At 36.1% G+C, this 14,254-nt stretch overlaps 1 protein-coding gene across 1 annotated transcript in view; it reads left to right on the top strand.

Moving 5' to 3' along the window:
* The window catches only part of PAPSS1 (3'-phosphoadenosine 5'-phosphosulfate synthase 1), a 38,951-nt gene that overhangs the window by 4,261 nt on the left and 20,436 nt on the right, over positions 1–14,254 (top strand). Inside the window, exons 2-6 of the mRNA XM_014941305.1 lie at positions 576–690; positions 4,071–4,306; positions 5,710–5,848; positions 7,912–8,030; positions 13,497–13,610. Coding sequence (XP_014796791.1) covers positions 576–690; positions 4,071–4,306; positions 5,710–5,848; positions 7,912–8,030; positions 13,497–13,610 — 723 coding nt within the window. The remainder of the gene's footprint in view (positions 1–575; positions 691–4,070; positions 4,307–5,709; positions 5,849–7,911; positions 8,031–13,496; positions 13,611–14,254) is intronic.

Raw genomic sequence — 14,254 nt, 5'->3', positions numbered from 1 at the left:
AATAGTTTGCTTAGAAATAGTACTTTCTTTAAACAGTCAGAATATATGATAACTGTCTCAATTCTGGAGACAGAAGGTATCATAGGTAAAGGCAGGGTGGCTTGGAGGTGTATCTGCTGAACTGAAGGTTAGACCAGAAACACATAGTTTGCAACAAAAAGGCCTCTTAAGAGTTAAGAATGAGCCAATAACCTGGCTGTTTTATGACAAGAAACCTTTAGCTCAGAGAGAGAGAGAATCCATTTGATCTTCTTAGATTTAAATCACTTGAAAAGAAGTCAAGCTTAGCAGATCTAGCAGTTCATCTTTATTTTTATAGTTGATTTCTCTTAAACAAGTCGTACTTGAAAATAGTAGCTGACTAACCTGGCGAACTCAAGTTTCACAGAAGGAGCACAAGGGATGTGGTTTGCTGTGGGTGACTTTGTGTCCTTTCCTTTGATCTATGCTGCAGCTGATGGATTTGGTATTGTTTTCACTTCAGGTCTTTCTTTGTGCCTGTGAATAAATTTTAGTATGCTTTGCCAGCTCACCCTTTCAGAAGTTAAAGACCTAATCAACCACTTCTTTTACAGGGAATGCAGAGGGCGACCAATGTTACCTACCAAGCTCATCATGTCAGCAGGAATAAGAGAGGTCAAGTGGTAGGAACAAGAAGTGGTTTTCGTGGATGCACAGTCTGGTTAACAGGTACAGTCACAGGTTTCTGAGGATACTTCGGTCTTAGTTACTTTTCTGAAAAGCTACTTAGCTGTTGCTCCTTTTCATGCAAAGTTGAATGTTTGTGAAATCTAAGATCCTGATGCAATTTTATTACTATTTGTAGGTGGACTAGCAAGAAATTGCTCTGGGACAGATAGTAGCTTGAGAATGTATTTTTTTCAGTGCTCTAGGAGCATTGTTTCTTTGGCACGTCTGCTGCTTAACTCCAGTTGGGTTTTGGAGTGCATGGGGTTTTTTTGCATTTGTGTTTTTTAACCAATTCTATGTCTTCTTACTGCCCATTTTGCCTATTAATAAATGAAACCTAAACTCTCTTTTTAGAGTGTGTATTTCTGAATCTTTTCTGTAAAGGTCTCTTCTCTTTGGAATGTTCTTGTCTCCTTGGGTTGAAATAATGTTTCAACATAAACCTATGCCTTTGGACAGCAATTGCATGTCAAGGCAATGCATACTGGGAATTAATTTTTTGAAATTTTTGAAATCAGCACAGTGGTTTTTTCACTGAATTTTTTTTATTGTAAAAAGAGGGGGTAAGTACATTCTGGAAGACAGCTTTTTTTCATAACTGTGAGAGGAGTTTTTTGTTCTTTCAAAATTCCTGGAAGCTTTAACATATTTCCTTTGGAGTTTTTTCACTTAAAACTGAAAATAACAAATAAATATGACAACATGTGGTATTGAATTAGTTGGTAAACCATTTAGAGCACTGTTATATTGCGATACAATACAATACAAAAGGTCTTCGCAGAGTATTAGAGAAAAATACTACTCTTAAGTAAAATTTGTTTCCACTGGTGTTAATGAACGTATGTTAAAGGTAAAGGAGCAGTTGATAACAAATTGCTGAGAGCCATTCCAAACAGATTTGATACAGTAGCTTGCTGTCATTTATTTCTATGTTAAAAGAATGGAGTCCTTTCTCTCCCTATTTCTGTCACGTAGCTCCAGCCTGTCTCTCAATGCCCCAATGATCTGGTACGCTGCCTTTCTGTTTCTCCTGGTAATTCATTAATACCCTTTTGAAAAAGATGATGATAAAAATGTTTACTCAGTTATCTACATGGCAAAATTTTCCAGTCATCATTCTTTTTAAACAAATGTAATCTTAATGCCCAATTTCTTTTTCTGAGGAGGAAGGAGGGTGGTGGTAGGATACAGAAAAGTAGGAAGGCTGTAAGATATTAAGAAGAGTGTGTCAGAGAAGCTAGGTTATTACAGATATTTTGTATATTCCCTTCAAGATTCTCTCACCTCATCAGAACTTATGGGATGGGAGTGTACAGAAAGTTATTTCAGAGATCACTTTTCATTTTTAAGCTAAGGTTTATTTGAGAGCTAAATGCTAATGAATGTCTTGTGCTGTCAAGTCAGAGGGTCCTAATCAAAAAAACCCTAAGGAATGTATCAAAAATATGGAAAAGCATTACTTTTATGTATAAAATCACAGAATTTTGAGAGTGTAAGTTATTTTTAAGACTTGCCAGCTCAAAACAGCTGTTTTCAAAATTCAATCTTATATAACCTTAACTCTTGCATTTCATTACATGTTGGAGACCAAATGATGTATGAAACGCAAGAGCACTTGAGTGAATTGCAAGCTAGATGTGGGGTCAAAAATTGCAATTCAAAGACTTCTTCAATGAGAAATAGATGATGAAGTCTCTAAAATCTTAATTTGGATCGCCATGCTTATCTTCTAGGTTGAGGTTGTACTTAATTGCTGCTAGAAGACGACTGTTCTGTTTCCAGCCTTGCTGTCCTTCTCTTACCTTGCACTTGCTGTAGTGCTTGCCCAGCCTGACCTTGAGCTTATTCAACTTGCTAAATCATCAGTGAACTTAACACAGCTTTCCCCCTGACACATGCAAAAGGAAAGCAAAACAAACAAACAAAAAAAAATTAGCAAACTGAGTTGGCTAAGAGGCACCAGAGGTAGTAGATTAATAGTGGTGGGATGGTGTGAGGACAAGAGAGTAGGACCATCCCTTTTGGAATCTAGTTTTGGCCTAAGTCATAACATCCAGCTTCATCATGTATAGCTGTTGCTCTTTTCAAAGTAGAGAGGTAAGCATTGACACAAGAAACTTGAGTTCTCCAGGAAGGTGTAGATAACTTTATAGATGATGGTAAGTCATTATTCAGAACTCTGCAATTTTTTGACAGTTTTGAGTACAAGCCAAAGCATACTGATATCTGTGAGATGGATGTGAGGGCCTTTCTTGAGAGAGGGGTGTTGGCTGAAGTTCTTATGTAGATCTTGTCCTGGAATACACATATTATTATGTTTTCAGGAGATTGCTCTGCATCTTCTGCATATTAAATTGAGTAAAGGAGGAACCAATGCAATGACTTGTTTAAATGAACCGAATCTATTGCAGGTGTCAAGGTTTCTTTTTTTTTTTTCTTAGAATGTGGTTGTTATCATGATTGTTATTCTTTGCTGTAAAGGTCTTAGAACTAATAGCAAACTGGTGTTTTGTGTGATTTTTTGCTTCTTTCTCTGAAAGCTAGAATAATTCTTCACCACCACTAATAAAGATCAAAACATTTTTCTTCACCCACTAGTGCTTGGCGTTTTTTTGTTTTTAGACTATCATTGCCCTTTTTTTTTTTCTTACTCAAAGGATTAAGGTCATTTTGTGTAGCTTTGAGTTTGTGTCCCACTTATGAATTGATTGCTCTCTATAAGCTGAAGCATGTGCTCCATATAAACTCCTGAAATCCAGTCTGGAAAATTATTTTAATACATTTTCATCTTAAATACAATTGTTTAACGGTTTGTTGCCAAAGATTCTGAACTGGACCAAAGTTTAATATTAAAAATTGTCTTTTGTTGTTTCTAACAGATTCTTGAGTGAGTTTTGTTGTGTCTTTTGTGTCCAATTCAGTGCTGTTATTCGGCAAGGAGTGAGAACAGAGTGTAATTTGGCTGGATCCCATTTCTTTTGTTGACTGAAATTCACTTAAGTGTGAGCTCTTCCTCTTCTGATGTAAATGTAACATCTTAACTGTGTGTTGGGTTTCTGAATTTAGTTTGCTCAGGTAGTAACAACTGCCAGCAGCAGCACTGGGGAATGTGCACCACCTCTACATGCAGCAGCAGCTCTCAGTGCCATATTCTTTTATCTACTTCTAATTTCACTCTCTAACTTTGTGTCTTACTCTCCCTATACCTGTTTTCTGTAAAAGACACTTGGCTTATATTGCAGGTAAGCATCTCTGAAGGACATTGCTGCTGATGCTTGTCACTTTGGATTTTTCATACTAGCAGTGGTACACATACACTACAATTTGCCCTAACTTGTTTCTATGCTTGTAATTTATATTTATATTATTGAATATTCTAGGTCTGTCTGGTGCTGGGAAGACTACAGTGAGCATGGCACTGGAGGAGTATTTAGTGTGCCATGGCATTCCATGCTACACATTGGATGGTGACAACATTCGCCAAGGCCTTAACAAGAATCTGGGTTTCACCCCAGAAGATAGAGAAGAAAATGTCCGTCGTATTGCTGAGGTTGCGAAACTGTTTGCAGATGCTGGTTTGGTGTGCATTACTAGTTTCATCTCTCCTTATACTCAGGTAAATGTGAAAACCCTCTAGATAAAGTGTAAAGAAAATGCAAAACGTCACTCAGAATTTTAATTATAGGAATCCTTTGCTGAACTTTATGACATTTGTGCTTTCTAGAGATGATTACTCAAATTTCAGAAACGTTAATCTTAAATATAAAAAAGGTTTATATTATTCCTCTAACTGGAACTGTACTTCAGTCTATTAGGCAGAATTATTAATCTAATACTAGGAACAAACCCAACTGATACTGCAAGAAAGAGTCTGAAAATTACAGTATCTTGTTTCATCCACGTAGATTCCAGTACTTTACAAATACAAAGACTGGGTGTACACTTAACCTGAAGACTCAGTTAAATTGTCTTTAAAAGCAACTTTTCCTTCAGTGAATGAATAGCATGAGCTGTATTTTACCAAGTGGCTTAAGGGAAAAAGGTATAATTGCCTGTTGTTGGTTTTACTTTATTTCATGCCGCGTTTACAGCATGACATTAGATAATACTGAAAATTAACTTAAATCCATGTTCACATTTTTTGTGAAGGCTTTTTTCTTCTCTATATGAGAACATGGATGGGAAAGACAAAAAGGAGGTGTGAACACCAAGTATCTTGAAGAGTGACCCAGGGGCTGTACCTCAGACATTTCACGGCATGAGAAGGAGTTATTTCTTTGATTGTAGTAGTCCAAACAGTTCTTGTGATAATTCAGGGAACTCAAAATCCTGCAGTAAAACAGGAGTCTTCAGATAGGAGGAAAAATAACTGTATTTAGTAAGAGTTGGCTTTAGTGTGATTTTTGAAAGCTTTTTGTTCTCTAAATTAAATTCAGCAATTGTTTCAATGCTTGGCAAGCCATACAAATCAAATAATATTTGGAGTATGCAAGTCTTGTCAAATTAACAAATGAAGAGAAATTGGGTGCTCTGGAGAGAAGGGTGGTCACACCAAGAGCAGCAGTAAGGTAGGCAGATGCAACTCATAAAATAGGGGCAGGTATAGAAAATTCTGCACTCTATGCCTGGGTTTTTTTTTTATATTTTTGTATGTTCGGTTTTGGGTGGGTTTTTTTCCCCACCGATAAATCAGGTTTAAGAGAAATATCTCATATCTTCATGCCAGCTTTTACCATGTGATGAACTGTAGCCAAACTGATGTAGCTTTCAGGGCATCAGTTGATCAAATCATGTTTCTCTTTTCAAACTTTGAAAACTCGTTTACACTTTACTGTCAGTTTCTTTAGAATGACCTTTGAAAGCTTCAGTTGATCAAATCATGTTTCTCTTTTCAACCTTTGAAAACTCGTTTACGTTTTACTGTCAGCTTCTTCAGAATGACCTTTGAAAGCGAAAGACACTAATAATATGTGGGTGCAATCTTTCTGGTTTTGTTTTTTTTTTTCTGTTTTCTTTCAGGACCGTAATAATGCCAGACGGATTCATGAAGGGGCGAGTCTGCCTTTTTTTGAAGTATTTGTGGATGCTCCATTGCACGTCTGTGAGCAGAGAGATGTTAAAGGACTCTATAAGAAAGCCAGGGCTGGAGAAATTAAAGGTGAAGCTAAATGTAGTTACATCCTTTCCACATAAGTAGTTACATCCTTTCCACATAAGTGAAACATTGGTGTAATTTGACTCAACCTAAGTGGATGTGCTCAAATCTATGGATGTATCACCATTGAAAGCAGCACGGACTGGGGACAGAACTGGGCAGAAAATTGGGATCAACTTCTGGCTCGTGGAACTGACTAGTTAAATGCATAGGACAGTGAAAGGGCAAAACTGACTATCCTCACATGTAAAATCTTGAGCAGGTTTCTATTGCAAACTCTTTCGATTGAGGATTCGTCTGTCTCCTTTGTGCGTTCATTGAGTAGTTAAAAAAGACACTGATTCTCTCTAAAGTGTATAAAGAATTGCATTAAGAAGAGTTACTAGTTTCTTCCAAAAAGTAAAACTTGGCCGCTATCTTGGCCGCCACTTGACCATTAAGAACACTTCTGGAGAGACTAACTTTTATTTTACTATGTGCTAGTGCCCATGAAAATGATTTCCTATCCCCAGCCCCAGATCAGATTCAAGTGCAGCCTAATAAAAAAAGCTGAAATATGTGATCACTCATTGTAAGTATTGTTTCAAGTGGGTCTTTGCTCTGTGTTATATTATAATTTTCAGAGGTTGACCTGTATTTTAACCTGTATTAAGAAGCAAAACAGTTTTTAAAGTAATCGCTTTCAGGGGCTGAATTTGCAGATGCTGTAATTAATCAAAAGTGATATAAAATTCAAGAAATCTAAGGAATTCCATTTAATCAGTTGCTTGATACTTCTAGTACTACCAAATATATCACATGAAGACCAGGCATAAATAATGCTGAACTAAGGTTTGGTCAGAATAGAAGCAAGATGACGCGATACAAAGATATAGTTCTGTACAGATTCTTTATTTGGGCTGTAGAACTTTATTGATATTTTGTTAATTTTACAAGCCCTGTAATGGAGCTGTGTTACTTTAGAAGTGGTAGTGAGGTGTAGAGGGCCTGAGTGAGCTACAGGTAGGTCTAACAGTGGCTTTATCTGCTGACCTATCTGAAGGAAGAAAATTAAATGAACTGGCCTGTTCACAAGGAATGTCAGCAACTGTCATCTTTTTCTCTGACAACGGTAATGGGACACTTTCTTTGCCCCTATTCCTGCTCCTTCAGTAAACAGATACTTATCAAGTATACAGTTTTTGGAACAGATTCCAGCCTTTCTTTAACACATGGGGTACTGCAGCGATTGATCTTTTTCTTAGATGGGGAATTAAGCTACTAATTTTGAATGTACTTTAAGTCTGAAGTGAAAAATATGACTCTTAATGTTTGCATTTGTAATTGTAGAGGATGCAGATGTTCAGCTAGTATTTCTCCTGGAGATCTGACTTGTAGTGCTCACATGCTTTGCCTTTAGGCTTGATTTTTTTTGTCTTGTTTATGCATGGTTAGTCAGAATCTTCTCTATTTCAAAGCTAAATAAGTAGGCCAGAACAAATGTCACTGGTGGCTTGTACAGCTATGACAATAGTTACTATAACTATAATAAACACACACATCTCTCTTACATTAACACCTATCTTAAGATGGGTATATTAGCTAAACTAATGTAATAGATGTTGGAATTCCTTGCTTTTCAGAGTACTACTTGGTGGCATGAGTATAAATTTACATATAGACTGGGTGTTCAACATCAGGCTTTGTATTCAAAAAAACCCCACACAATGGGGCACTACTAATGAAGGACAGCTGATGGATGACTGACTCTGGGTTGATGTGCACAGTTCTTCTGCCAGTGCTCTTTTCTTTATTCACAGTATAAATCAAATAACTTCACCAACAAAAACGTGCTATGTGTGTGCTGCACAATGCTGAAGTTCGATGCAGTCGTGTAGTAGTATTAGCAGATGGTCTAATAAAGAAAAAAAACCTGTTGATTTCCCAAATAAATCCTATATTAAGGAAGGTAAAACTCTGAGCCCTTGCCTGTTGTGTTGGCTTATTTTTAGAAAACCGTGTACCATGTTAAAATGGAGTAATCTTTTGGAAAAAGTCATTTAAGGTTTTTGTCTTATGTTCTGTAGGTTTTACTGGGATTGACTCTGAGTATGAAAAACCGGAAGCCCCAGAGCTCGTGCTGAAAACTGATTCCTGTGATGTGAATGATTGTATACAACAAGTTGTAGAACTTCTTCAAGAGAGGGTAAGCAGAAGTGCAGATACATCTTAGAAACTTTTTTCAAAGCGTTTGTGCCTGCAATCTCAATGTATGTGCTGGGAAAAGCAGAGACAATTTTTAAGAGTTAAAGGCTTATACGTCTTTAAATTCTAGCTTTTAAACTTGTCCTATTATGTGTTTCCTTTTTAAATCTAAACATTACAACAATATTGATCTCTAAGTGAGATAAGATTTGGACAAGTGGAAAATTAATTTACATTAATTATCATAACTGATAACTGACAAGGAAATGTGACTGTTCAATTGTTGCAGAACTGACAATGAATAAAATTGGTTGCTAGGATTTTTAAGATTCTCGAAGTTTTTACTTTGTCACTACAGTGTACAAATTAATATATACTGCAGATGTGAAGAGACAAGGATGCACTTACACAGTAATTTGAGCTGTCTTAAATAGGGGTTATTGTGGTTGTGTCTGGGTTCCCTTGTTTCTACTGTTTTTCTTGCACTAGTAAAAGTGGTCATGCAATTGTGTAATGACCAGTTCAGGAAGCTGATCTTCTTGACAGGGCCGAGTTGAGTGAATGGTTCATAGCTTCTGAAAAGGTGTGTCTCTTTCCTCATTCCTGCCTGCAATCTACACCGTCCCTTTTGAAGCCTCCAAGCCTCCTCCTGTTGTCTGATAAGTGGATTCAGCTCATTGCCCAATCTGAAAAAAAACCCCAAAGAAAAACCCCACAAAGAACTACCCCCAACAAACCACCCCCAGAAAACAAAACAGACAAAAAAAAACCCAAACCCATAACTCTCTAAAAGTGAAGGCAGCCATGAGATAGCTTTATCGTCTTGATACCATACCCACAGAGATTGCTAATCTTTGTGTAGAAGAAATGTGTCTCCTTACAATCTTATCTATACTCAGTAGGGAGTGGGATGACATTTCAGACATCATTTTAATTTAGATACTCTAACAGACAATTATTCATGTCTTTTTGTGAAATGGATGTTCTGGAAGTTCAGGGAGTAGGCAATAGCTTGAGTAAAGCTTCACCAAGCTTTGAAGTTGGTCCAAGCAAAAGACCCCATTGTGTAGCCAGCATTGAGTTAATTTTAATCCTCTGTTCTAATAAAGTTCTGGAGGGATTTAGTCTCTTGTATCTAAATTTTCAAGAAAACTCTGTTAATACATCGCTGCTTGCTCAGGGTTGCTCAGAAAGTAAGCCAGGGCAGAAAACTACACCAGAATTCTAGATTTTTATCCTAATGCTCATCTGAATATTTTTTGGAAGAAAAAAGGAGAGCGCTGTGTAGAAGTCCTACCCATGGGAGTAGCAGTTCCTGACTGTGGGAGGCCCTGTGCTTCCTGCTCAGAAGAACAGTTTAGTACGTTTCATAATTGTAGAAACCAATGTCACGTGTGCCAAGATAGTGATCCCCAAAGTCTTGCATTAGTACACTTGGTACACAGTGCTGAATGCTGACTCCTGACCCAGTCAGCTTTGCCCTTTCCTTTTTTTTTCCTTTTTTTTTCTTTTTCTTTGTAAACAATGGTATCATGAATGCCAAGATATCTTAGTGGTTGCTTACTTTAATGAGAGACAATGAAACCAAGGCATGGCTGACCAGGCATGTCCTGTTCTCAGGCCCTATTAATACAGTGGTATCTTGAGAATATAATTTCTGGAGGTTTCCTTTATTTGGAACAAGCTGTGTCTATGTTCTTTAATAATCCATTGTGATTAGTAAAGAAAAAGACCATAGGCCAGTATAATCAAAAATAATTTGGAATGTTTTTTTTGTTTCAATAGCTGTGAAAAACTTTGGGGAGAAGTCTGCTCAAAGGGTTGGTAATCCTTGAATTTCAAGGACTGTTTTTGCACTAGTTCAGACAATGATGGCAGTAAAGAGAAGACAGGTAGAACTGTATAAATATTTGTAGAGATATAGACAGACAGATATGCACACATATATATTTATTAAACAAGAATTTGAAACATTGTTCTTTTCTAGGTAGTGGAATTATTTAGTTTTTAGAATTTTTCATAATATTTTAAAAGAACTCTGAAACAAATTTATCAGGTCTCTTTCAGAAACATGTTCAATCCTTTATGGAAGAAAACGGGGAGGTAACTATACAGGAATAGCAGTAATGAGCAGCTATGGAATCTGGAAAGTTCTTGCATGGTATAGCTTCAGACAATGATGGCAGTGAAGAGAAAACAGGTAGAACTGTATAAATATTTGTAGAGATATAGACAGACAGATACGCACACATATATATTTATTAAACAAGAATTTGAAACATTATTCTTTTATAGATAGTGGAATTATTTAGTTTTTAGAATTTTTCATAATATTGTAAAAGAACTCTGACACAAATTTATCAGGTCTCTTCCAGAAACATGTTCAATCCTTTATGGAAGAAAATGGGGAGGTAACTATACAGGAATAGCAGTAATGAGCAGCTATGGAATCTGGAAAGTTCTTGCATGGTATAGCTAGGTTTTGAGGGTCACCTGGTTTGGTTTCTTTGCATGGAAAGGCAACAGATGCTTCAAAGTTCTTTTTAGGGACTTAGAATGCAAGGTACCATAAGTGTCTCCTAAAGCTTCCGAGTCATATAAAAAGTTCCTTTTTTTTTTCCTTCTGCAACTTGTTTCAATACTATGGAAATCAGACACTCTTATGTGGCTTTTGAACGCAACAGATGCTTCAAAGTTCTTTTTAGGGATTTAGAATGCAAGGTACCATAAGTATCTCCTAAATCTTCCAAGTCATATGAAAAGTTCCTTTTTTTTTTCCTTCCGCAACTTGTTTCAGTACTATGGAAATCAGACGCTCTTATGTAGCTTTTGAATTTGATAAATTTGGCTTTAAATCTGCTGATATTTTCCAATGGAGTCAGACTAGCTTAGTGTGGATGTTTGGCTGTAAAGATTTCATTGTTGTCCTGTTTGTTTTTCCTGTCAAAAACATTGCTGATTTTGCACAAAACAATGGAGTCAGACTAGCTTAGTGTGGATGTTTAGCTGTAAAGATTTCATTGTTTTTGTGTTTGTTTTTCCTGTCAACAAACATTGCTGATTTTGCACAAAACGTTGCACAAAATTAGTGTTTCCTTACTATGGAACATGTTCAATATTTATCCTGGAAAATATTTGCTGAAGAAGTCATAGCTCAGGAATGCCACCCTTATTGTTAAGAAATTGCAAAAGTGTATGAGGAAAGTTTCATTTCCAGAAGGTAACTTCAAAATTTTAACTACCTTTGTATAGAAGTCCCATTCTTAAGGGCATCAACTTACAGCAGCTCTGCGAATACCACCCCTTAAACTGGAATCTAATTATACGCTTCTGCTATTTTTTAGGTTGGTTTTTTTTAATTAATTTTCCATTATTTATATGAAAGCATTGAGAAATAATAAACGTTGAGGAATATTGTGTAACTTGATAGAATGAACCTTTGAGTAAAGTTACTACCTTAAAGTGGTCACTAGATGGCTTGCTACCCTAGCGTTTTCCTAAAATTTGTACTGTTTAGAGACCTAAGGCTTCCTCTTGCTGCTGGGTGTTTTGTTTTGTTTTGTTTTAAATTTAAGATGTTGTTTTAAATACCATTTGTATGTCTGCAAGGGAGTCTAGGTTTACTAATCCTATAAATTCTCTAAATGTCTGACTCCGTGTTGTTAGAATTGTCTTCAAGCTGTTTAAATACTTAGAATGAAGTAGGTTGTTGACAGAAACTGCAATGTGAAATCTTTGTTTTTTCCATTGTTTTCCCCTTTAGTTGGACACTAAAATATAATATATAGGATAATATTTGAAGACACCTTTTTAGTAGTCATGTTTATTTTAAGCTTTTGATGGTTTGTGAAATTAGGACATTCTGGCATGGTAATGAACTAGGTTCCAGAGGGGAATCTTCTGTAAGAAGCCTAATGTATATGCAGTCATTGTAGTTTGCTTATAATGTCTGTTGTTCTTCACAGCAGCCAATACATTTATTTTATTCTGGGCTTATTGCTGTAGCAGGAGTCTGCTACAGGTCTCCTGGCTGTAATGCTGCTGCTCAGGCAGAGAAAACAGATGGCAGGTTTTGCCTAACTCACTATTTAATAAAATTAGCTTCCTAGATGATGTCTGATATCTAATGGAGTGAGCTTTCCCTTATAAAACACAATTTCCAAGTGCTAGTTTAATTTGTTTTCTTTTTAGTCATCTTTGGGATGTGAATTATGTAGCAGCCAGTGAGACTTACCACATCTTTTTACTCCTGCAGTCATATTATCTCCCACTTGCTTTCATCATGTCACTCCCTTTGTTTTACTTTCTATGAAGATAGTGCCTAATGTCTGATAAATGCTTGAATAAATGCTTTAAAATATTTGGGCAAACTTTGTGTTTCCTACAGGCATACCCATTTACTCTGGGCTATGTATACTGGAAAAATAAAGATAATTTCTTTATTCTTGTTTTGTGTCTGTTTATACTTTGCTGTAAGGGTGAGCTTTTTATCTCAAAAAGGAAAGTATTACTTTGCAGAAGTTTCCAAAACTCTGGAAAACCTGTTTTAAAAAGAACTGTCATCTGCTTTTCACTGATTTTTTTTTTTTTTTTTTTTTTTTCTCCCTGCTGAATATCACTGGAACATTTGACTGAGTTACTTTTGACATTTTACACCAGCCTTTGTCAGAGGGGACTCTTGAAAAGTTTTTTCATGATGTCCTTCTCCCTTTTTTTAATTTTCGAATTTTTATCATTATATTCATATCTTATGAGAAGTTTAAGGTCTTGAAATTCCGGAGTGAGAATATCTTGTTTAAAACGCATAGAAGAAAACAAATTTTTTCAAATAAAAAAATTGATACTCTGTGGTATTCTGATTATAAAACTAGATTTCAGTTCATTGCGTGTCTATGTGTGTATAGGTGGCCTCATATTTAAATGTTCTGTTAGTATACAGATTAGGACACTGGTGTTATTAGCTGTCATTAATATGTTTCATTTGTACTTCTCTATTAATCACTTTCAGTTGAGAAATTTTTTTACCTCCATGTTACCACTTTAAATGTGTGTTACGTAGTGAATGCCTTAAATTTATAAATGCTCAATCTCTAAAACTTTTTTTTTTTACTTTTTTAGCAAGTGTAAAGTCATTATAAAGGCATTAATGAGTCATACAATCTGCACTCAATTCAGTAGTTAAATATTTACTAGGTAAATGTTCTGTGGAGTACTTAAGGTTTAGAAAGAAATCTCTTGTTGGAATATTTCACTTTAGTTACTCAAGCCAGCAGCTTGGCTAGCAATATATCATAATCTCAGAACAGCTGTTTTTTAAATGAGTAATAATTGCTTAATGAATAAGTTCCTGCTACAGAGTAGTGCAGCATTAGAATTTTACTTCTTGACTATGTGTTCAGTGTCCAAGAAGCATTCTGAGCAAACATTTAAGTTCTGTTTTTAAGTTCCATTTATTCCTTTTATGCAGGACATTGTACCAGTGGATGCTTCTTATGAAGTGAAAGAGCTTTATGTGCCAGAAAACAAGCTACAGTTGGCCAAAACTGATGCCGAGTCTCTGTTAACCTTGGAAATAAATAAGGTATTGTGTACTCAGTTGTCTCGTTGCTGGCGTTAAAAGGCAGTCTGTTTTGAGGAAGCAGATAAAGTCAAAATACCTGTAGTGGTTACAGAATGCATCTCGATACACTGTTTCCCTCTTTTTCTTGAGAGGAATCACAGCATCTGTGTTTTCTTTGATCACTTACTACAGAGAAAAATTGAATCTTTGTAATTTCATAAATAATGTCTGGTATATGTTACTTATTTTATCCCAAGCCTAGAGATTAAATTTACAGTGATCCCTCCCACGCTTTCTTTCCCCCCGGCCCCATCCATGGACTAAACCATGCCTGGCATGTCTCGTATGAGTATTATGAGGCCAAGAAATATGAAGGAAATCAGCTGCTGCTGCTTGATTCTCCTTCTTGGTAACCTTGAGCTGAACGATAGTAACCTTACATAGCAGGCTCAAACAGTTGCAAACTTTAAAGTCTACAGAGAGGTGATCAGATCTACTTTATTGTTGGTTGGTGGTTGTTGTTTTTTATTCTGGTTAGAAGATACTTATGCAACTTTTCTGGCTTCCAGCAGAGAAAATGTGGAAAAGCATGGATCAACTTGATCAACTCTGTTCTTATTTTGGTTAAATGCATTATTTTCTAACTCGGATAAATTAGACAAAGC

The sequence above is a fragment of the Calidris pugnax genome, unplaced genomic scaffold, assembly GCF_001431845.1.
Source record: "Calidris pugnax isolate Ruff unplaced genomic scaffold, ASM143184v1 scaffold34, whole genome shotgun sequence".
Taxonomy (NCBI): Eukaryota; Metazoa; Chordata; class Aves; order Charadriiformes; family Scolopacidae; genus Calidris; species Calidris pugnax.
This window is presented reverse-complemented; position numbering and strand designations above follow the sequence as displayed.